This window comes from Amphiura filiformis, chromosome 11 (assembly GCF_039555335.1).
Source record: "Amphiura filiformis chromosome 11, Afil_fr2py, whole genome shotgun sequence".
Classification (NCBI taxonomy): domain Eukaryota; kingdom Metazoa; phylum Echinodermata; class Ophiuroidea; order Amphilepidida; family Amphiuridae; genus Amphiura; species Amphiura filiformis.
Genome location: NC_092638.1, coordinates 18,631,476 through 18,654,867, shown reverse-complemented (window position 1 = coordinate 18,654,867; position 23,392 = coordinate 18,631,476). Strand labels below are relative to the sequence as shown.

General features: G+C 39.3%; 1 protein-coding gene across 9 annotated transcripts in view; it reads right to left on the bottom strand.

Annotated features, from left to right (window-relative positions):
* Positions 1 to 543: 543 nt before the first annotated feature.
* LOC140164487 (uncharacterized) overlaps positions 544 to 23,392 on the bottom strand; it is a 45,605-nt gene continuing 22,756 nt past the window's right edge. For 3 of the 9 annotated variants that reach the window (XM_072187772.1, XM_072187769.1, XM_072187775.1), the window contains exons 3-6: positions 22,923 to 23,039; positions 22,163 to 22,275; positions 17,961 to 18,084; positions 11,628 to 14,889 (exon numbers count right to left, since the gene is read on the bottom strand). In XM_072187772.1, coding sequence (XP_072043873.1) covers positions 11,687 to 14,047 — 2,361 coding nt within the window. In that variant the 5' untranslated portion in view covers positions 14,048 to 14,889; positions 17,961 to 18,084; positions 22,163 to 22,275; positions 22,923 to 23,039 and the 3' untranslated portion in view covers positions 11,628 to 11,686. Of the gene's footprint in view, positions 10,752 to 11,627; positions 14,890 to 17,960; positions 18,085 to 22,158; positions 22,276 to 22,922; positions 23,040 to 23,392 lie in introns of those variants that run through there. The other 6 variants (XM_072187770.1, XM_072187771.1, XM_072187778.1 and 3 more) reach the window with 6 other exon arrangements.

The following is a 23,392-nucleotide window of genomic DNA, read 5'->3' as shown; positions in this document are numbered from 1 at the left end:
TGAATATAAACAAAATTTCTTTAAAAATTATTATTCTTCCCACTTTTACCATGTAATGTATATACATTGTAAACAGGTGAACGATATTATTACAATTTTGTTTATCCGTTTACAATATACGTGTTGAAAGCATGAAATTAAAACACAATTTTCTTTATACAGAATGATAGAATTACATGTAACGTTACCCTTGTTCACTTTTTTATAATCAACTTCTAGTTTTTGCCATTAATCAGTGTCATCACCAAGAGTAGTGTCACAGAGTTCATTGGCTGCAACTTATTGGTTTTAAAAGGAGAAAAAACTTAGATACTTTTGCCAATAAAAATAAAACTTTTCTTCAAAAAGGAAACTTTTTTTAAAAATGAAAATTGTCATTCCTGCAAAGAAATATTGGTGTTGCCACTAATCATAAAATTCCAAAGTGAACTTGGAAAATATCAAAACTCTATCCTTTACATATACTAGCAGCTCCATAAAGATCAGCACTGAATACCCAAATTTTGTTTTTCGGAACATGCAGCCCCGTGTGCAGCGAGGTAAATAAATTTCGGAATTTATATAGCGCTTTTTCCAGAGGATTCAAAGCGCTGTAATTTCGCTGCGTGGTAAATCATCACAATCAGATCGCATCAACTAGGCTAGTTGCAGCCGAACCCGGCGCAAACCTATCCGCACTTAGATTGTAACATCCACCCATTTTCTGCAGCCCCCCAAATTCCATTGGGTGAAGGAAGTTTTTGATAACGAAACAACTAATCACCGATTTTGAAAGCAGGAGGAAACCGGAGATCCCGGAGAAAACCTGCGAGAGCGAGCATGGATCGGGAAAATAGCAAGTGGAATTCTTTTCATCTGGGTGGGCTGCTCCATTTGCCCACACAGTTGAAAAGATCTCAAGTGCTATTTACCTGCCTACCCATGTGTACATTGTACTATCCAACTGTGGCATCCCCCACCGCATGGATGTGATCAAGTATGAACTATCCACTTGGGGAGGGGGAGGGGGGTACTCAAGCTGCTATTTACATGCACAGGCATGACCAGCAGAACATAGCAAATGAGCATGAATCTATTTAAGTACATGAATGTATTTAGGGGATTAAAAAGATTCTAGGAACAGGGGTGTTTTTGAATATCTAGTTAGTTCATTTTGGGGTGGTGCAATAATTATGTGAACCCCCACGGTGGTGAATTATAGGGGGGGGGGAGTTTTTTGGCAGGCCAAAAGAGGGGAGAGCAAGCATTTTGGCAGGTCGTAGGGGGTCAAGCGATTTTTGGCAGGTCGAGAGGGAGAGGGGCAAACAATTTTTGGCAGATATTTTTTGGCACGTCAAAAGGGGGGTAAAGATTTTTTGGCCCGGCCAAAGGGGAGTCAAGCAAGTTTTGGCAGACCACTTTGAGAATTCACCACCCAGGGGTACACATAATTATTGCACCACTCCTCAGGGGTGATGAGCATGTGCAGCCACTTTGACCCCGCTTTTCAAGTCACTCTCACCCAATGATCCTTTTTTCCCTTTTACTTTTACCAAAAGACCCCCATTTTCCAAAAATAAAAAAAAAATTCTGATAATCTCTCCCCAAATTACCGTTTTTTCCTCTAAAATTCACAAAATTTCATTGTTTTTCTTTAAATTTTACAAACAATTTCATGACAACTTTTATAAATAAGTACTCTTCTGCCCGGGATGGGAATACTTGGTTTGCTCCTGTGTAAAATATTTCCAGTTGAAGTCTATATGAAAAAGGCAAAATTTGTGGTGAAAGTTCTCTTTGAAAAATGCACTCAAACCAAAAAAAAAAATAATAATAATAATAATAAAAAACAATGAACAAACATTTCATATTCCCAACAATTTATTTCCAACAAATATGACCAGTGTGTTTCATACAGAATATATATGTGACACAAATCACACAATCTGCTCCATGGGGGCCAAAGGAGGCATTTTTGAAAATTAAGTTACTATAATTACATGTATTACCTTATACAAACATTAGGCTATCCTATACTGAAAACACTTAAGGGCCGGTTTCTCGAAGCATGGCTAATGGCCAGGCTTCCTAAAACCTCAATTAGTCCTATATACCAGTGCTTACAATTTCACATCATACATCACCTAGAAATATAAATCAATAAAATGGATCCACATTGGCAGGGCTAGCCACGTGGCTTAGGTAGCCTGACCACTAGCCAAGCTTCGAGGAATCGGACCTAAATGTCTAGCATACTTGGTTCTAAAGATATGAAGGTTTGTCATATGTATATTCGTATGTATTTTATCATTTGCTTTATTCCATATTGCCTTAATCTCAATTTCAAATTTGCCACCTTTGGCCGGTCCCCCATGGACCAGATCGTGCAACATATAGACAAATAATTTCATTCTCCCAAAAATGTATCAATCAAGATGGTGTGTTTCATACAATATGTACATGTGTATGTGATAATGTGACCCAATATGACTCCATATTTAAATGAGAGCTGAATGAGGCAAAGCGCAAAACTGAGATATTTACATCAGTGATTAATATGAACATTGTGATACAGCATTTCTTTCAAAAAATTTTGATAATTGAAAAATCGTTTTCCCTCGTCACATCAAATTATGCAATATCAAGCTATCCCCATTTGAATTTCTGAATTTGTTCAAGTAAATGGAAGAAATCAAATTCCTATTACAATTTTTTTAATTAAAATCAAGCCTTGGCCAAACCTGATAGAATATGACATATGATCTGGTCAATGGGGCCAAAATTGAGTTACTATAATTATTACCTGCTAAATACAAACATAAAAGCTATCATTATACTGAAAATACCAAAGGTCTAGCACACTTGGTTTTAAAGTTATGAAGTTTTGTGATGCCCATTTTTCTTATGTATTTTACTGTTTTTTGACACCAAATTTTTGCCTTTATCTCAATTTCAAATTTGCCGCCTTTGGCCCCCATGGACCAGATCGTGTCACATATGTTACTAAGTCTATTCAAGTGCATTATTATAAATTTAACCCACTTTGACCTTGTTCCACTTTGTGCTCATAAATCAAAGTGGCATTTCCCTCAGTCTGCCTCATTCACTGGTGTTAAGTCACATACTAGTACATACAAAAAAAGTGCCAAGTTCAAAAAATGTTTTGTACATTATATACATATTTTAAGTTAATAATATCAAAGCATAAATTCTTTCTTTCCAACCTACATGTACTTCAGATTCCAGGAACTTATTATACTTGGTTACATTTCAACTGATAATTCAGTAGAAGGTACATGTAATTCGCTGTCGTAGTGCATGTTAGTAACCATTGGTTATCGATTCAAGCCTGGGCTCATACACCTGTTCCAAATTATGATATGCCATAGGCTTTGTGTTGTGATCATTTCAATCAGTGGTGCATAACAAAGAAAGCATGAGCCAGTTGACCTACATTGTAGCAACGGTCATATTCTAACGTGCACTACGCCAGCAAATAGCACCGGTAGTCCATTTCGTCACTCAACATCCTTTACAAAAGAAATCAGCATGTTCAGGTTTCCCTCCCAAATACTGGGACAATTTGACCAGGCAAAGGTTGTAATGTGCATCTACTTTTGGTCCAGTTCTAGGCCACAATGGGCCATTCCATTTAAAATCCACACTACCCCTGTGGAAGATTTAGCTAAAGTCTTCCACAGTGGGAGTATAAGTTTTGAATAGAATAGGCAATTGGGTAACTTCCATTTGAAATACTCACTCAAGTTGTGTAAGATATAGGTAAAGCCATAATGCAGAGGGAGTGATAGTTTCAAAATGATGAACTCTGACCAATTACAATCTAAAAACCATATTCCCCCTGTGAAAGGTATTTCCAAAATCTTTCACAGGGGCAGTGTGAATTTCAATTGGAATAGCCCACTTGTCCTCATTCTTGATTTTGGCCCATTTTAGCATTAAATTTGCACATTTTCTATGCGCTTTGTCGAGGTAAAGCCATTCGAATAGAGTTACACAATGAAATCATAGATAATGTGTATGTTATTGGTCAATTAACACCATCAGTGATTCAACCAAAAAGCATTAAAAATATTTTATAGAAACGGCATAAAAGTAAAGGAATAAACTTTCCAGTATTTAGGTATATATTTCTCATACAAAAAAACATTTCCAAGGAAGAAAACACTGATGAGCAGTGTTGATTCAATTGCAACTGTCAGTATGAACAATTTAATGGAATAGGTACAATTCTGGTTTACCCTGCCCAGCCTGTGTTTTCAATACAATTCTGGTTTACCCTGCGCACCCTATTTTTTATGGTTAGGGTTAGGGTTGGGGTTAGGATTAGGGTCATACTTGTGTGCAGAGTATACCAGAACTATTCCACCGGACAAACTCCCCAAACATTGACCAACATGTGACATTTTATCCTAAATCTGGTTGTTTCTGGTTTTATCACTTGCTGGGTATATGTGACCATCCACCACAACTGTCTCCAGTGCCACTATTGAGATATGCTCCATTTAACTTAATAATAAACAATAGGAAACAAATGATTTATTGACTGTTTTATTGATTTTTTATTTTAAATGTCAAGTACTATAGACATGATATACATCATTTTAAAGCTAATTTCAAGCAGAATATTTTGGTTGAATATCTCAAAAATGATGATTGGCAACTTCAGGGCTCAGTTGTGCTGGATGGTCACATATTAGCAGACCCATTCTGGCATTCTCCATACAAAAATCTGATACATGTATTTGATATGTGTTTTTTTTTAAAGATTGTCTGATTACTGAATCACTGATACTATAATGATTTTGAAGAACAAAGCTCTAGAGGGCAGTCTAGATTCTTTATAACTTGCCCTCTTCAATTTGTGGAATGTACTTTTTCATTGTACATTACATGCGATGGAATGCTTCAGATACGTGTCAAAACAAAACAATTATGTGACCTGTGATCAATTGAAATAACAATTGCGACGCATCGTACAGGTTAAGTCAAAACCTATCATAACTCAAACATAATTATGATTCTTCTAGGGGAGTATGTGTTTCAAAATGACTAACCTCATTTAATCCATTTGAAAAACATACTCCCTCTGTGGAAGACTTTTCTTAAATCTTACTTCTAAGACAGATTTCAAATAGAATAGCCCTATGATTCTAAAATACTGTATGATGGGTTTGGAGGACTTACAACGCAAAGAACGCATCACAACTGTTGGTAAAATCAAACCCTGGTCAGGTGTTGATTTCAGCAGCATTAACAATGGGCTGTTCCGGTTGAATTCTACACACCCCCTATGGAACACATAATATTAATCTTCCACACAGGGAGTGTGAATTTCAAATGGAGTTGTTATGCTTGCAACTCCATTTAAAATCTGTGTGGGAGATCATACTTGCCAACATTGGGAAATCCAAAACAAGGATTCATGCGAAGCGGAGCTCACGCTTGTCGTAATTCTCTTGATTACGGATCACGCTAATTTTAGTATGCCTTGAGTGCCATATACTTTGTATGGTGAATGTTTCTATCATGGTTCATTACTCAAGCATGTGATCCCGTTGACACAGTAACATTACATAACTTCAATACTGAATTTTGTGCGCCAAAAGTTAAAAGAATGTGCCTATGACCCCCATGGCCCAAGTTAGCGCTACCCCTGATTTGCAAAGAAAATGTCCACTTTTTCGCTTTTAATTTCACAACACAATAAGCACACACACCCCATTTAAATTACCTTATTTGAGTGGGATGGAGAGCTAATTGGGTCAAATATGGAAATACTTTTTTGGACATCCAAGGGGGCCTAAAATTGCAAATATACAGGTGGCCCTAAAGTACTGATGAATTCTTGGAAACTGTTGGTTCAAAAAAAAACAAATTAAAAAAAATAAACATAATATATACACTAAAAAAATTCCAAAATATGGACATACATATTAACATATACAAGAATAATTCTTAACACTGTCAATTTTATGGCATAGAGTGCATTATAATACAATAAGTGTGAAATCCAAAATTATGCACATTCATAATGTAATCATGCAAAACTAGTCTAGAAAAGTATCAGGGGCGGATCCAGAAATGTGCAATACGGGGGGCGCCGAGGCACCACCTACACAAAGTCAGGCGCCGCTCTGCAAAAATACACAGAGTCAGGCGCCGCTCTGCAAAAATTAGAGGGGCGCGTGCGCCAGGTGTGCCCCCCTCTAAATCCGCCCCTGAGTATGATTTGCAATTTCAGTCGTTTAAACAGATGGCTGGGATAGACCATTTGGTTACTGTAAAAGTCAATATTTTCGCGATTTTGAAGATTTTATCAATTGCGCGAGAATTAAATTTCACGGTTTTGATATTGATACAATAGAAACCTAATGCAAAAGGTTATTTTCGCGAGTTTTATGTGCACTCGCGAAATTCGCGAAAATAAAAACCTCGCGAAAATTTCCACTTTTACAGTATTTCCATTTGAAACTGCTGTGGAAGATATAGATAAAAGCCATATACAGCGGGTGTAAGTGTATCAAAATGACTAACCTTAGCCAAAGGTATATGGAGACCAAAGGTGGCATTTTTGAAAATTTGAGTTTATACTATAAATATTACCACAAACATTAGGCTATCATATCCTGAAAACACCGAAAGTCTAGCATACTTGGTTCTAAAGTTATCATGGTTATGATGTCTATTTTCCTATATGTATTTTATTGATTTTTACTCCATATTTTTGCCTTTAGATTGTATCTCAATTTCAAATTTGCCGCCTTTGGCCTCCATGGACCAGATCACGTTACAATTTGATACAGAATTTTGCAGCACAGTGATCTGCCGTTCCAATTAAAAAAGGTTTCCTTAAAACTAAAATATATCATGTGGAATATTTTATTGTAAACGCCGTTATTTTTGCGATGGTTTTATTTTCGTGAGTGGATGTGCAGGCACGAAAATAACAGCTCACAAAAATAGTTTTTATATACTTTTTCATGTGGAGTTAAATTTGCATTTTGCTCATTTTGAACAATTTCGTGTGTGTTTATCTTTCACGATTTTGAGCTTTCTTTCAAAGACCTGCACACTAAATAAACCTTTTTGTGTGTTGTTAAATTCATGGTTAGATGCCGATTTGCAAAAATAAACGCTCATGAAAATAACCATGTTACTTAATTATTTTTTACACTTACAAATTCCGCGAAATATACATCACGCACAATTTCCAAATATCCCAAAATCATGAAAAATTCTGTACACGAAAATAACAGCATACATAGTCAAGTAGCTACGTGGATATTAATAAGCGTAAAAATATATACATGAAACAAAAATCCACTGTTGCACTAGATAGCATGAGCAACCCTCATCACCCTAACCCCAAATCACCTAGAACCTAACCCTAAACCTCACCATTTACTCTAACCCTATTGGGCAAAAAATCTCTACTAATCAAAAATTAAGAACCCCTAATCCATGCACATTGCTGGCAAATTACCTTTTGTTTGGTTTAGTGGGATTATGGTCCCATCAAAAGCCTCATCAATACTTTTTTCTCTATCAAAATTGAGATTTAGGGATGAAATCAAAACTCGACCGGAGGTTGACTGCCAGTTCCGCCCAGTTGCTTTTGTTCTAAACAATGGGAACCGGACGGAGTTTTGATTTCATCCCTTAGTATCATTGGAAATTCAATACTTTTCTGTGATCCTGTAACAGAGCTCAAAAGTTGCCTTTTTTTGGGGGGTTGGTTTTTGGATTTTGTAAGCCACAGTAAAACAGAGGTTAATTGTCTTATTATTCACATTACTGCTCATGTACTTTGAATGCAATTTTTGGCTCTAGCTTCAAAATACAGCCGCGGATGTCATTTAAACTATGGCAGGAATAAGCACATGCTAAAATGGGACCATCCATCATCCTTTAAAATTGTAATTTTTAATGTCATGACCAAATCTTTTTCAAAAAACACCCTACCCCATCAGGCAATCCATCATGAAAAGTTTACCACGCCTTGCTGTATTATGTGTCAATTTAGTTGAAGAAAGGTATGACAGTCAGTCACTTCTGATGACACTACTGCCAGATGTCCTAATCCAGGTGGATAGCCAGCAGCTGCAGCAACCTCCTGCAGGAATGACTGTTGCAGAGGCTGCAGCTACTTCTTCATTGCCTGCAGGAATGACTGTTGCAGAGGCTATATTATAGCTACTTCTTCATCTGTTATAGCAGCTACCTCTTCCTTTCCTGGAGGAATGACAACTTGACCATCGCTCTCATCTGGTGCTCCTGCAGGAATGACTGTTGCCGAGGCTGCAGCAACTTCTTCATCACCTGCATGAATGACTGTTGTAGAGGCTATTCTTCGTCTGTTACAGCAGCTACCCATTCCTCTCCTGCAGGAATGACTGCTGCAGAGGCAGGGATAAGCACAACTTGTCCATCGCTGTCATCTGGTGCAACCAGAGGAACAAGAATGGATGATATTGCCTCAGCAGTTATGTCCTATGTGGTGTCTGTACATGCGATATCTTGATTGGTATTGTTGTAACCGTTGGATTGCTGGAAGCGGTGATATTCTCTGTGTCTCCTTGCGATACGACTGGCTGGATTTGTCTCTCATGTTTCTGCTCAACATTCATTTCACATGCCGGTTTTGAGTTGAACTTTCTATGACAGTAACTGGATGCAAATTGTGGTGTCCTTATTTCTGCAGTATGGCAGATTTTCACGTGATTTTTGAGGGCACGTCGATTATCTGCGGAAAAGTCACTCTGTACATTATCGCTCTTTTTTAGCTACATATTCGACGCCATCCTTGTGTTCTTTATTATGTGCATTCAGAGTCTGCGCAGTGGAAAACGACATGTTGCATTTGGTGCAAGTCAAAGTTTCCCCTGAGTGTTTTTTTTCCTTGTGTTGTTTTAAGGACTGAAAACTAATGGTTTTATACTTGCAAACATCACACTGGAATTCGAAGTCAGCAACATGTCCCTTCCGGTGTCTCCATAAACTGTCAGAACTACAGAATGCCTTTCCACACAATTCACAAGTATAAGGTTTTTCACCGGTGTGAATTCTTTGGTGATCATTTCGCGTTGTCGGAACCGCAAAAGATTTTTCACAAAACTGACACTTGTAAGGTTTTTCACCGGTGTGAATTCTTTGGTGAATATCTCGCGCTCTCCGATTCGCAAAAGATTTTTCACAAAACTGGCACTTGTGAGGTTTTAGCTTTTCGTGAATACTGTTGATATGAGATCGAACACTGCTTTTGTGACTAGTTACATAATCACATTGATCACAAGAATACAATTTTTCTTTAATATGCACAGCCATGCGATGATATGTCAAAGCAGCGTTAGTTGCACAACAAACTCCACAGAGTTCGCACATGTGGTTTTTCAAAATGGGTTTGCGTTCTTCTGGTTTATTGCTGTGTTTTTTTTTAATATGGCTCTGAAGAATTGAATTTGTAGTTGTGCGGAATGTGTCGCATAAGTTGCAGTAGATGTAATCTTCAGTATGAATTCGTTTGTGTGCCTTTAACTGTGATGGACGAATAAAACCTTTGCCACAAATTTCGCAGACATAAGGCCTGACACCAGTGTGTATCATTTGATGCTCCATCAAGTCTTTCTTAGCTTTACACTGTACCATGCAATATAACTCGGGGCATTGAAACAATGGCTTTGTAGCCTTTCGTTCATGTGTCTTGGCATGTCTCTCCAGAAAGTTTGCTTGCGTTGATGATTTGTTACAAATCTCGCACGTGTGCACTGGTTTGTGTTTAGTTTCCAGATGCCGTTTCACAGCCCTGGCACGCAGAAAACGCAGTTGACATGTAGGGCACTGATATGGTTCAGTGATCTTCTTCACCTCCTTGTGTTTGTCAGCTACGTGATTCAGCAAGTTGTACACAGTAGTGAAGCTTCTCTCGCAAAACTTACACTGAGGTACAATACCCTCAGCTTGTTCATTGGCGTTGCCCAAAATCTCCAATACGTCTGGAGCAAGTAAAGTTTTGTTTACAGTGTGTATAAGAGGTTTGTCTTTGCCCTGTTTTTCTTTCATCTCCTCTTCAACACCATCATCTGGTTCAAATTTGTCATCATAATCATTGTTATCCCCATCGCTACTCAATTCAGGTGTATGGATCCCATCTTTCATCTTCCCTTCATCATCACCATCTGCATCTGGTTCAAATTTGTCGTCATAATTAGAATAGTCATCCCCATCGCTACTTAATTCAGCTGTATTGACCCCATCACCAACATCATCATGAATCGGCACTTCAACAGCATCATCAACGCTCATATCCAATGTCCCAGTATCATCAGACTTCTTCACCAAGGATGATAGCTTCCTCTTTTCCATAGCTATCTTCTTGCCATTCTCCTGTACATTGCTTACATCATTTTCTGGTTCTACCTCAAGTTTAATCTTGATAACATTCTTTTTCTTCCCTGCTTCTCTTGCCTGACTGTCTGATATTGTGGCGTTACACAGACCACATCTAGTAGGTATAAATCTGGTCTTTTTCAGTAGTTTTTCAATCTCGTCTTTTACTTGTTCAAGTTCCCCATCTTTTACTGCTTGTTCAGGAGCTGCTCGAGAGATGTGACGACAACAATATAGTTCAATAACAACAGTAATGTGTGTTATGAAGTATTTAATAGATGTAGAGCTTGATGGTAGCAGTGTATAATCTGGTCAGCAGTGTAACTTCAGAGGCTAGGTAAACTCTTCGCCTTCATAACATGTTCCTGTACACAAATGATCAAACAGAACCTTTACAACAAAAACTTGAAGTACCTCCTTGATGAAGCGAGAAAATACATTTAAGTAGTAAAAAAAAATAAACTTTTACGCTCTGTACAAAATGCACAACCCTAACCTTTCCCTATAACCCTATTAGGCAAAATAACAGGAATTTGTTTCAAAATCCTGCAAGCATACATGTAGCTTTAGATATATACAACTTTGCAAATCACATTTTTTAAAAATTATTTAAAGGAGGATGGTCTGATCAACAGCCTCATCCCCACTTTTTTGGTGTAAGAGGAAGCTCATATATTTTTCAGTAATCCTTTAACATTTTGGAGCTGAAATAGATGTTTTGCTCTGATTTTGTATGTCAAAATGTGTCAAAAGTGGGCTAACCTACTTAAAACAAATAACTAGCACCACAATCGTGAAAATAGAGCATTACAGTGGAGTACAGCGCATTACAGTGAGATATGCATGTCAAAAGTCGGCCAATCCTTGGTGCAGCATTTGAATCAAAATTTAGTCATTTTTCTGACCTGCTGCTTATACTCTGTGCAGTCAATATTCCGGAAATTACTGTAGTATTGTTAATGTATGGGACCTGAAATGCTCATTTTTTGATCTCACATCAAAAGGGATAGCGATATAAATTTTCATAGTAGAGGAGTGGGGTCAAGGTCATTCGACCATATGAAGATAAACACATGCTGAAATTGGGCCGTCCTCCTTTAAACAACATTTTTTAATTATGTCATGATAAAAACTTTTAAAATTGGCAACAAAGTGGCAAAATTAAAGTAAAGTAAACATAAACACTGTAGCCGCTACCCCATCAGTCAATCGGACACGAAGCATTTTTTTGTTTTTTTTACAAAAAATGGGGGGTGGGACTATACTTGGACGAATATGGTATATTTGTGCTATTATCAATTCATTTGGAGAACGGTACTGTCACTTCCGATGATACTATTGCCACTTGCCCCGATCCAGGTGGATAGCCACCTGGCAGCATTCCTAATACAGCAGCAGCTGCAGCAACCTCTTCCTCTCCTGCAGGAATGACTGTTGCAGGGGCTGAGGTAGGGACAACTTGACCAGCACTCTTATCAGGTAAAACCTGAGGGACAATAATGGATGATACAGCCTCAGCAGTTATGTCCGATGTGGTGCTTGCATATATCTTGATTGGTATTGCTGTAACAGTTGGATTGCTGGAAGTGGTGATAGTTTCTCTCTCTCCCTGAGATATTGCTGGCCGAAAATATCTCTCATGTGACTTCTCAACATGATTTTCACACAACAGTTTCGAGTTGAACTTCTTATGACAGTAACCGCATTCAAATTGCGGTGCCTCCGGATCTGCAGTATGGCAGTTTTTCACATGCTTTTGGAGGGCACGTTGATTATCTGCAGAAAAGTCACACTCTGTACATTGGTGCTCTTTTTTAGCTACATATTCGACACCATCCTTGTGTTCTTTATTATGTGCATTCAGAGTCTGCGCAGTGGAAAATGACATGTTGCATTTGGTGCAATTGAAAGTCAAAGTCTCCCCCGAGTGGTGTTTCTCCTTGTGTTGTTTTAAGGACTGAGAACGAACGGTTTTATACCCGCAAACGTCACACTCAAATTTGAAGTCAGCAACATGGAGCTTCCGGTGAGACTTTAATCCGTCAGCACGACCGAATCCTTTACCGCAAAAATCGCACACAAAAGGTTTTTCACCAGTGTGAATTCGTTGGTGGTCATTTCTTGTTTTCATAAGCGCAAAGGATTTTTCACAAAACTGGCACTTGTGAGGTTTTAGCTTTTTGTGAACTGCATTGATGTGGGTTGGTACATTGCCCCTGTGACTAGTTACATAATCACATTGATCACAAGAATACAATTTTGCTTTAGTATGCACAGACACGCGATGATTTCTCAAAGCAGCGTTGGTTGAACAAGCAACTCCACAGAGTTCGCACATGTGGTTTTTCACAATAGGTTTGCGTTCTGTTGCAGACGCTGAGGTAGGCACAACTTGAATGGATGATATGGCCTCAGCAGTTATGTCTGATGTGGTGTTTGGTATTGCTGTAACAGTTGGATTACTAGTATTGGTGATAGTCTCCGTGTCTCCTTGTGATACGATTGGACGGAAGTACCTCTCATGGGACTTCTCAACATGATTTTCACAGGACGCTTTTGAGTTGAACCTCTTATGACAGTAACCGCATTCAAATTGCGGTGCCTCCGGATTCGCACTGTGGCAGTGTTTCACATGCTGTTGGAGGGCACGTTGATTATCTGCGGAAAAGTCACACTCTGTACACTGGTACTCTTTTTTAGCTACATATTCGACACCATCCTTGTGTTCTTTATTATGTGCATTCAGAGTCTGCGCAGTGCAAAACGACATGTTGCATTTGGTGCAATTGAAAGTCAAAGTCTCCCCCGAGTGGTTTTTCTCCTTGTGTTGTTTTAAGGATTTAGAACGAATGGTTTTATACCCGCAAACGTCACACTCAAATTTGAAATCGGCAACATGGAGCTTTCGGTGAGACCTTAATCCATCAGCACGACTGAATGCCTTCCCACAAAATTCACACGTATACGGTTTTTCACCGGTGTGAATCCTTTGGTGCTCATTTCGCGTTTTCGGAAGCGCAAAGAATTTTTCACAAAACTGGCACTTGTAAGGTTTTAGCTTTTCGTGAACCATTTTAATATGAGATTGAACATTGTTCTTGTGGGTAGTTGTATAATCACACTGATTGCAATGATACAATTTTTCTCTTGTGTGCACAGACACACGATGTTTTTTCAAAGCAGCGTTAGTTGCAAGAGCTAATCCACAGAGTTCGCACATGTGGTTTCTCACAATAGGTTTGCGTTCTACTGGTTTATTGCCATGGTGTTCTCGCATATGCTTCCGAAGCGTTGTATTTCTATTGGTGCGGAATGTGTCGCACAAGGTGCAGTGGATGTAGTCTCCCGTATGGGTTCGTTTGTGCGCCTTAAGATCCGAAGGACGAATATAACCTTTGCCGCAAGTTTCGCAGACATAGGGCTTGTAACCGGTGTGAATCATTTGATGGCGCTGGAAGTCTTTCTTCGTCTTACACTGTACCAGGCAATATAACTCGGTACATTGATACAATGTATCTCTTCGTTCGTGAGTCTTAGCGTGTTTCTCCAGAAAGTTTGCTAGCGTTGATGATTTGTTACAAATCTTGCATGTGTGCACTGGTTTGTGTTTCGTTTCCAGATGCCGTTTCATAGCCTTGGCACGCAAAAACGCAGTTGACATGTAGGGCACTGATATGGTTCAGTGATCTTGTTCACCTCCTTGTGTTTGTCAGCTACGTGTGCCAGCAATTTGTGCACAGTATAGAAGCTTTCCTCGCAAAACTTACACTGAGGTACAACAAGGTCAGCTTGTTCATTGGCGTTGCCCAAAATCTCCAATACGTCAGGAGCAAGTAAAGTTTTGTTTACAGTGTGTATAAGAGGTTTGTCTTTGTCCTGTTTTTCATTCATCTCCTCTTCAACACCATCATCTGGTTCAAATTCGTCATCATAATCATTGTTATCCCCATCGCTACTCAATTCAGGTGTATTGATCCCATCACTAACATCATCGGTAACATCACGAATCGGCACTTCAATCATTTCAATATCATCATCATCATCAACGGTCATATCCAATGTCCCAGAATCATCATCAGTCTTCACCAAGGACGATCGCTTTCTCTTTTTCATAGCTGTCCTTTTACCCTTCTTATCAGTTTCTGGTTTTACCTTGAGCTTGACCTTGAAAACATTCTTCTCCTTCCCCGAACCTCTTGTCTCTCTCTCTGATATTGTGGCATTACACAGACCACATCTAGTAGGTATAAATTTTGTCTTTTTCAGCAGTTTTTCAATCTTGTCTTTGGCCTCTTCAAGTTGCATTGACCCACAAGTCTTGCAAAAATTTAACTTCCCCATCTTTGGAGCTGGTCGTGAGAAGTGACGATAAGAATAGTTCAACAGCAGTAACGTGTGTTATGAAGTATTTGTAGATCTATTGTAGAGCTCGATGGTAACAGTGAGTTGGTCAGCAGTTTAACTTCAGAGGCTAGGTAAACTCTTCGTCTTCATAACATGTTCCTGTACACAAATGATCAAACAGAACATTTACAACAAAAACTTGTTTTGAAGTACATTGTACCTGCCGGATGAAGAGAGAAAATACATTCATCCCACTAACCCTAAATCATCTAAACCTTTCCCTATATAATCATTAGGCAAAATAACAGGAGTTTGTCTGAACATACATGTGTACCACATGCACTACAATGTAGCTTTAGCAAAATGCAACTTTGCCAAATTTTTACAAGCAGGTTGGTCCAGGGTCTTAACTAGAAATTCAGGTTTGCCCATCATTTGAATAAAAGTGCCTGTCCTAATTTGACTTAAAAACATTTACCAGACTTCTACAGTGCACTGGGGGGTTCAAAAAATTCAAATATATACAGGTATGGCCTTGTTGTGCAAATCTGGTCTACTAAAAAGGTCAATAACCTTTTTCAACCCCTACAATTATAATGTAGCATAATTCAGAGGCATTAATTTTGCTCGTCCCAGGAGCCAACTCCCCGTCTAAAATGACGAGCAGGTGGGTAGTCCAATCAATAGCCTCATCCCCACTTTTGCTCCAAACCATGCCTGATTGGGCTAATCCAGTTGAAATCCTTACACTCCCCCTATGGAAGACATGACCTTAATCTCCCACATAGTCAGGGGGTGTAGATCTCGGTTGGAGCCACCCATTCAGGTAGCCCAATTTGAAATTTACACTCTTTATCTGGAATAATAAGGTCATGCCTAAGTTTTCTATTTAATGGATGTATGGGTTTCAACTGCAATAGCCCATTAGGCAATCACACACCACAGCTTGCTCACTGTATGTGCTATCAAATTTAGTTGGAGAATGGTACAGTCACTTCTGATGACACTACTGCCAGATGTCCCAATCCAGGTGGATAGCCACCTGGCAGCATTCCTAATACAGCAGCAGCTGTTGTAACCTCTTCCTCGTCTGCAGGAATAACTGTTGCAGCAGCAATTTCTTCCTTGCCAGAAGGAAAGACTGTTGCAGAGACTGAGGTAGGCACAACCTGTCCATCATTCTCATCTGGGACAAGAATGAATGATACAGCCTCAGCAGTTATGTCCGATGTGGTGTCTGCATTTGATGTCTTGATTGGAATTGTTGTAGCAGTTGGATTGCTGGAAGCAGTGATATTCTCTGTGTCTCCTTGCGATCGACTGGCGCATGTGTCTCTCATGTTTCTGCTCAACATGGATTTCACATGCCGGTTTTGAGTTGAACTTCCTAGGACAGTAACCGCATGCAAATTGTGGTGCCCCCGGATTCGCAGTGTGGCAGCGTTTCACATGCTTTTTGAGAGCATGCTGATTGCCTGCAGAAAAGTCACACTCTGTACATTGGTGTTCTTTTTTAGCTACATATTCGACACCATCCTTGTGTTCTTTGTTATGTGCATTCAGAGTCTGTGCAGCTGAAAATGACATGTTGCATTTGGTGCAATTAAAAGTCATGGTTTCCCCCGAGTGGTGTTTCTCCTTGTGTTGTTTTAAGGATTGAGAACGAACGGTTTTATACCCGCAAACGTCACACTCAAATTTGAAATCGGCAACATGGAGCTTCCGGTGGGATTTATATCCGCCAGCACGACTGAAGCCCCTTCCGCAAAATTCACATTTATAAGGTTTTTCACCAGTGTGCCTTCGCTGGTGCTCATTTCGCGATTTTGGAAGCGCAAAGGACTTTTCACAAAACTGGCACTTGTGAGGTCTGAGCTTTTTGTGAACGGAATTGATGTGGACTGGAATATTGCCCTTATGACTAGTAATATAATCACATTGATCACAAGTATACAACTTTTCTTTTGTATGCACGGTCATGCGATGTTTTTGCAAATTAGCGTTACTTGGATAAGCAACTCCACAGAGTTCGCACATGTGGTTTTTCACAATAGGTGTTCTGCGTTTTTCTCCTTTCTCCTGTTTTTCGATATGCTGTTCTTTCATATGCTTTCGTAGCGATGTATTTCTATTGGTACGGTATGTACACAAGGTGCAGCAGATGTATTCTCCTGTGTGGATGCGATTGTGTGCCTTAAGATCCGATGTACGGATGAAACCTTTGCCGCAAGTTTCGCAGACATAGGGCGTATAACCCGTGTGTTTCATCTGATGTTGCTTTAAGCCTTTCTTACTTTTGAATAGTAGCGTGCAATATAACTCGGGGCATTGCAACAACGGTTTGGAATCCCTTCGTTCATGAGTTTTCGCATGTTTCTCCAGAAAGTTTGTTTGTGTTGATGATTTGTTACAAATCTCGCACGTGTACACTGGTTTGTGTTTCCTTTCCATATGGATTTTTATAGGCACAGCGCGCAAAAAACGCATATGGCAAGTAGGGCACTGGTATGGTTCAGCGATCTTGTTCACTACCTTGTGTTTGTCAGCTACATGTGCCAGCAATTTGTGCACAGTCGTGAAGCTTTCCTCGCAAAACTTACACCGAGGTACAACATGGTCAGCTTGTTCATTCGCTGTGCCTAATATGTCTAATACGTGGGGAGCAAGTAAAGATTTGTTTACAGTGTGTATGAATGGTTTCTTTTTCATCTCCCCTTTAACACCACCACCATCATCTGGTTCTAAATCGTCATCATCATCAGCATTGTTATCCCCATCGCTACTTAATTCAGGTGAATCGATCCCATCACTAACATCATCAGTAACATCACGAATCGGTACTTCAATCATTTCTACATCATCATCATCATCATCTAATGTCCCAGTATCATCAGACTTCACCAAGGTTGATAGCTTTCTCTTTTTGCTTGCTCTCTTCTTACCCTTTTTCTCATCGTTTACATCATTTTGTGGTTCTACCTTGAGCTTGATCTTCAGAACGTTCTTTTCCTTCCCCGAACCTCTTGTCTGTCTCTCTGATATTGTGACGTTGCACAGACCACATCTAGTAGGTATAAATTTTGTCTTTTTCAGCAGTTTTTCAATCTTGTCTTTGGCCTCTTCAAGTTGCATTGACCCACAAGTCTTGCAAAAATTTAACTTCCCCATCTTTTACCAATTGTTCAGGAGCTGTTCACAAAAAGTTACGGCAATAGTGCATTGACACTTACAGTATGCATTTTGAAGAATTTACAATAAATGTAGAGCACAGTAGTAATCGGGTGTTGGACAGTAACCATGGTAACTGCACTCCGAAGGCGAGGTACATGTAGTCTTCATCTTCATAACATGTTCCTGTACAGAAATGATCAAACAGAGAACATTTACAACAAAAACTTGTTATGAAGTACACTACATGTAGCTGCCTGATGAAGTGAGTTAATTGTTTATAGGTTAATGAACGCGTACTTGTTGGGAGAGAAATTAGACAAAATAATGCACACGTGCTGACGTTGATGCATCTAATGCACAAGCCCCAAATGCGAGTGTATTAGATGCATCAACATCAGCACAAGTGCATTATTTTGTCTTATTTCTCTCCCAACAAGTAAAATGCATTCATTAACCTATTTCATACACGAGAAGAAAAAAACACACATGATTTTTGTTGTTTTTATAAAAAAATGATCACTATAAGTTTTGGAAAATACAAGCAAATGCATCAACCCGTAAGAAAAATGAATTGAACACGTCCGAAAGCACTGCGTGTAGTACACGGAGTGCACGCCCGTGCATATATACACAATCAATGCATGGTTTGGATTTTTCTAACGCTTGCTCCGATTGGTTCTCGCTATCTAAGAGTGTATGAATAGCCTATAGAATAAGCTATGTGTAGTAAAAAAGAATTAACTGTTGGGCAATTTCTGATTCTACACTTTTGAGCATCCTTGTACAAACTTTTTCCTCCAGCTTTGAGTGGAATCTTAATTTTTTTTTTGTTTTTTTTTTTTGCAAGGCTAGATCCTCAGAGTATTGCCAAATGAAGTTATCAACTTTTGTATGTACATGTTTCTGCTGTGAAAAACAGTATGCTAGGAACAGAGGACATGCTAAAAAATCACTCCTTTGTATTTTGAAGGTGTCCTAAAACAAAAAACACTACAAAGTCTAACTACTATGTTAAAGTTTATCTTGCAGCTTAAAAAGATTTGCCTTTTATAGTTATACATTTGCTTGCCTAAAAATTGACAATTTTGCAAATTAATTAAAGATGATGGTCCCATCAACAGCCTCATACGTACAGTCTCTATCAAGATTTGGTATCAGTAAAGCCCATATTGTTCTCAATTATCCTATCGGTAAAATTTTGGAGGTGATTTTGTATGGCCGGAGGATATATCTAACACTTCCCATGATGCATTTCTCTCATTTTAATTTCCTGTGCTGATTTGCTATCTAGTGCAACATGGGTCGATAGTGACGAAATGTACCTCAATGAACAGAGCACATCCAGATCTTGCAAAATGTGTTTATTTCTTTACTATCGACCTATGTTTAAGCTGTCTATTCTCAACATGAAAACAAAGTGAACCTGTACAAAGTAATGGGTGTCACTTGATGCAATAATAAAGCTATGGGCAAAAAAAGATTTTAAAAACCAAAAAAAAAACCACAAACAATAATGTTATAATATAAGATAAACCTGCCACATCAGTCAACAAACAGAACACAAAGGTCCGATTTCTCGAAGCTTGGCTAGTGCTCAGACTTCCTAAGCCAGCAGGCTATCACTACCAATTTGAATCCATTTAATTGATTTAACTTGCTAGATGATGTAAAATGTGAAATTGTAAGCACTGGTGTATTGGACTAATTGGGCTTAATCCTGATGGCTTGGGAAGCCTGATCACTAGCCATACTTCGAGAAACTGCCCAAAATGTTCACCAAACCCCTCTCATTGTATCTATCAACAGTATGTTCTATGTATAATCAAGTTCATTTAGAGAAAGGTACAGTCACTTCTGAAGACACTACTGCCACTTGCCCCAATCCAGGTGGATAGCCACCTGGTAGCATTCCTAATACAGCAGCAGCTGCTGCAACCTCTTCCTCTCTTGCAGGAATGACTGTTGCAGAGGCTGCAGCTACTTCTCCCTTGACTGCAGGAATGACTGTTGCAGAGGCTATAGCAACTTGTTCAGCGCCTGCAGGAATAACTGTTGCAGAAGCTATAGCTACTTCTCCTTTGACTGCAGGAATGATTGTTGCAGAGCCAATAGCTACTTCTACCTCACGTGCAGGAATGACTGTTGCCGAGGCTGAGGTAGGCACTTGTCCATCACTCTTATCAGTTGTAACCAGAGGGACAAGAATGGATGATATGGCCTCAGCAGTTATGTCCGATGTGGTGTCTGCATGCGATATCTTAATTGGTGCTGCTGTAACAGTTGGATTACTAGGAGTAGTTGTTTCACCTTTCGATATAGCTGGCAGGAAGTATCTCATATGGAACTTCTCAACATGGTTTTCACACGACGGTCCCGTGTTAAACTTCTTATGACAGTAACCGCATTCGTATTGCGTTGCATCGGTCATGTGGCAGCGTTTCACATGCTTTGTGAGGGCACGTTGATTATTTACAGAAAAGTCACATATAGTACATTGCGCGCTTTTTAACTACATATTCGACGCCACCTTTATGTTCTTTGTTATGCGCCCGAAGAGTCTGAGGATTTGTAAATGACATGTTGCATTTTTTGCAATTAAAAGCCATACTTTCCTGAGAGTGATGCTTCTCCTTGTGTCGTTTCAAGGACTGAGGACGAATGGTTTTAAACCCGCAAATGTCACACTCACATTTGTAATCGGCAACATGAAGCTGCCGGTGCGCTTTATATCCGTCAGTACGACGGAAGCTCTTCCCGCAGAATTCACACGTGTACGGTTTTTCACCGGTGTGAATTCTTTGGTGAACATTTCGAGTTTTTGCGATCCCAAACGACTTTTCACAAAACCGACACTTGTATGGTCTCAGCTTTTTGTGAACGATTTTGATGTGGGATTGAACATTGGACCTATGAGTGGTTTTATAATCACATTGATCACACGAAAACAACTTTTCTTTGGTATGCATTGACACAATATGTTTCTTCAAAGCACCGTTAGATGCGTAAGCGCCTCCGCAAAGTTCGCACATGTGGTTTTTCACAAGAGGTTTGCGTTCTTCGTGTTTATTGATGTGTTGCTCTTGCATATGCTTACGGAGATTTGAATTTCTATTGGTGCGGAATGTGTCGCACAAGGTGCAGTAGATGTAGTCTCCAGTATGGATTCGTTTATGCGCGTTTAGATCCGCCGTACGAATAAAACCTCTGCCGCACGTGTCACACACATTGGGCTTTTGACCCGTGTGTATCATTTCATGTCTCTGCAAGTCTTTCTTAGATTTAAACTGTTTCATGCGCAATATAACTCGGGGGCATCGGAACATCGGTTTCGAGTCGTGAGTCTTGGCATGTTTCTCCAGAAAGTTTGCCTGCGTTGATGTTTTGTTACATATCTCGCAGGTGTACACCCGTTTGTGCTGAGTTTCAAGATGTCTTTTCAGAGGCTTAACCTGCGGAAACCGCAATTGACAATTAGGGCATTGGTACGGTTCAGTGATCTTGTTCACCTCCTTGTGTTTCTCAGCTATGTGCGCCATCAGATGGTGTATCAAACGGAAGTTTTTCTGACAAAACTTACACTGAGGTACAACAAGGTCAGCTTCATCGGCGGCGTTGCCCAATGTAGCCAATACGTCGGGAGCAAGCAAAGTTTTGTTTACAGTTGGCACAAACACTTTGACGTCTTTCTCCTTTTCTTCCTCTGCCTCCCCTTCAACGTGATCATCGTCATCTTCTGGTTCAAAATTGTCATCACAATCAGCATTATTGTTATCCCCATCGCTACTTAATTCAGCTGGATCCATCTCACCATCAGCTGCATCTGTCTCGCCATCAGCATCATCAGTAGCATCCCAAATCGGCACTTCAATCATTTCAACATCATCATCAACTCTCATATCCAATGTCCCGGTATCATCAGACTTCTTCACCAACGACGACAGTGCCCTCTTGTTCTTCGCTATCTTCTTCCCCTTCACATTGTTTACATCAATTTCTGGCTCTACATTGATCTTGATAACATGCTTTTCTTGCTAGAACCTCTGGTTTTCTGTCTGATATTGTTAAGTCACACAGTCCACACCTAGTCGGTATTAAAATCTCCTTTATCAATAGTTTTTCTATCTTGTCTTTGGCCTCTTCAAGTTGCATTGACCCACATGTCTTACAAAAATTTAACTTGCCCATCTTTTACTGATTGACTGTTCAGGAGCTGTACATGGATGAGAAGTCAAGACAATATACAAATAGTTCAATTACCTACACATGTACAGTATGATGCGTTTGAAGTACATAGGCTGATCTCGTTGGTAGTGTTGCTCAGTAACTTCTCTTCTGTAGCAAGATTCATGGACTCTCCACCTTCAGCACATGTTCCTGTACACAAATGAGCAAACAGAACATAACAAAAACCGAATTGACAAGATGAAAGAGTAAAAAAACAGAATGGTGCGGATCTGAGTATGACGGTGACCAAAACCAGGATGGGGAACAGATTTTTTAGCATGTTAAAAGGGCGGGACATAGATTTTGTGGCATGCCGAAGAGGGAAGCGATTTTCGGTACATATAATTTGGGCAGTTTTGATATTAAAAAGGTGTAGAAATTTAGTAGAGCTGCTAGGCTCCCAAACTGGGAACCATACAATGTACTTGCTATCTCTAATATAAGGACTATACCTAAGGTTCGCCATCTTTAAGGTTTGCTATCACTAACAAAAAAGGCCTTTATTTCTACATGTAGTAGGCCATTATCTGGCAACATGTGTGATTTAACTGGGGTATTTCACACTAATTCTCATGTGCCTGCTTTTAAAATACACTGTATAACAATAACACCATATTGTTTGCCTCCGGTATTAAAATCTCCTTTATCAATAGTTTTTCGATCTTGTCTTTGGCCTCTTCAAGTTGCATTGACCCACATGTCTTACAAAAATTTAACTTGCCCATCTTTTACTGATTGACTGTTCAGGAGCTGTATATGGATGAGAAGTCAAGACAATATACACATAGTTCAATTACCTACACATGTACATTATGATGCGTTTGAAGTACAAAGGCTGATCTCATTGGTAGTGTTGCTCAGTAACTTCTCTTCTGTAGCAAGATTTATGGACTCTCCACCTTCAGCACATGTTCCTGTACACAAATGATCAAACAGAACATAATAAAATCTTATTCAGTACCGTATTTAAGTCAAAGTAAAAGAAGCTTGGATGAGCTGACATGTTGAAAGAGTGAAAAAACAACAACAGAATGGTACGGTTCTAAGTATGACGGTGACCAAAACCAGGATGGGGAACAGATTTTTTAGCATGTTAAAAGGGCGGGACATAGATTTTGTGGCATGCCAAGAGGGAAGCGAAATTGCACATATAATTTGGGCAGTTTTGATATTAAAAGGTGTAGAAATTTAGTAGAGCTGCTAGGCTCCCAAACTGGGAACCATACAATGTACTTGCTATCTCTAATATATATAAGGACTACTATAC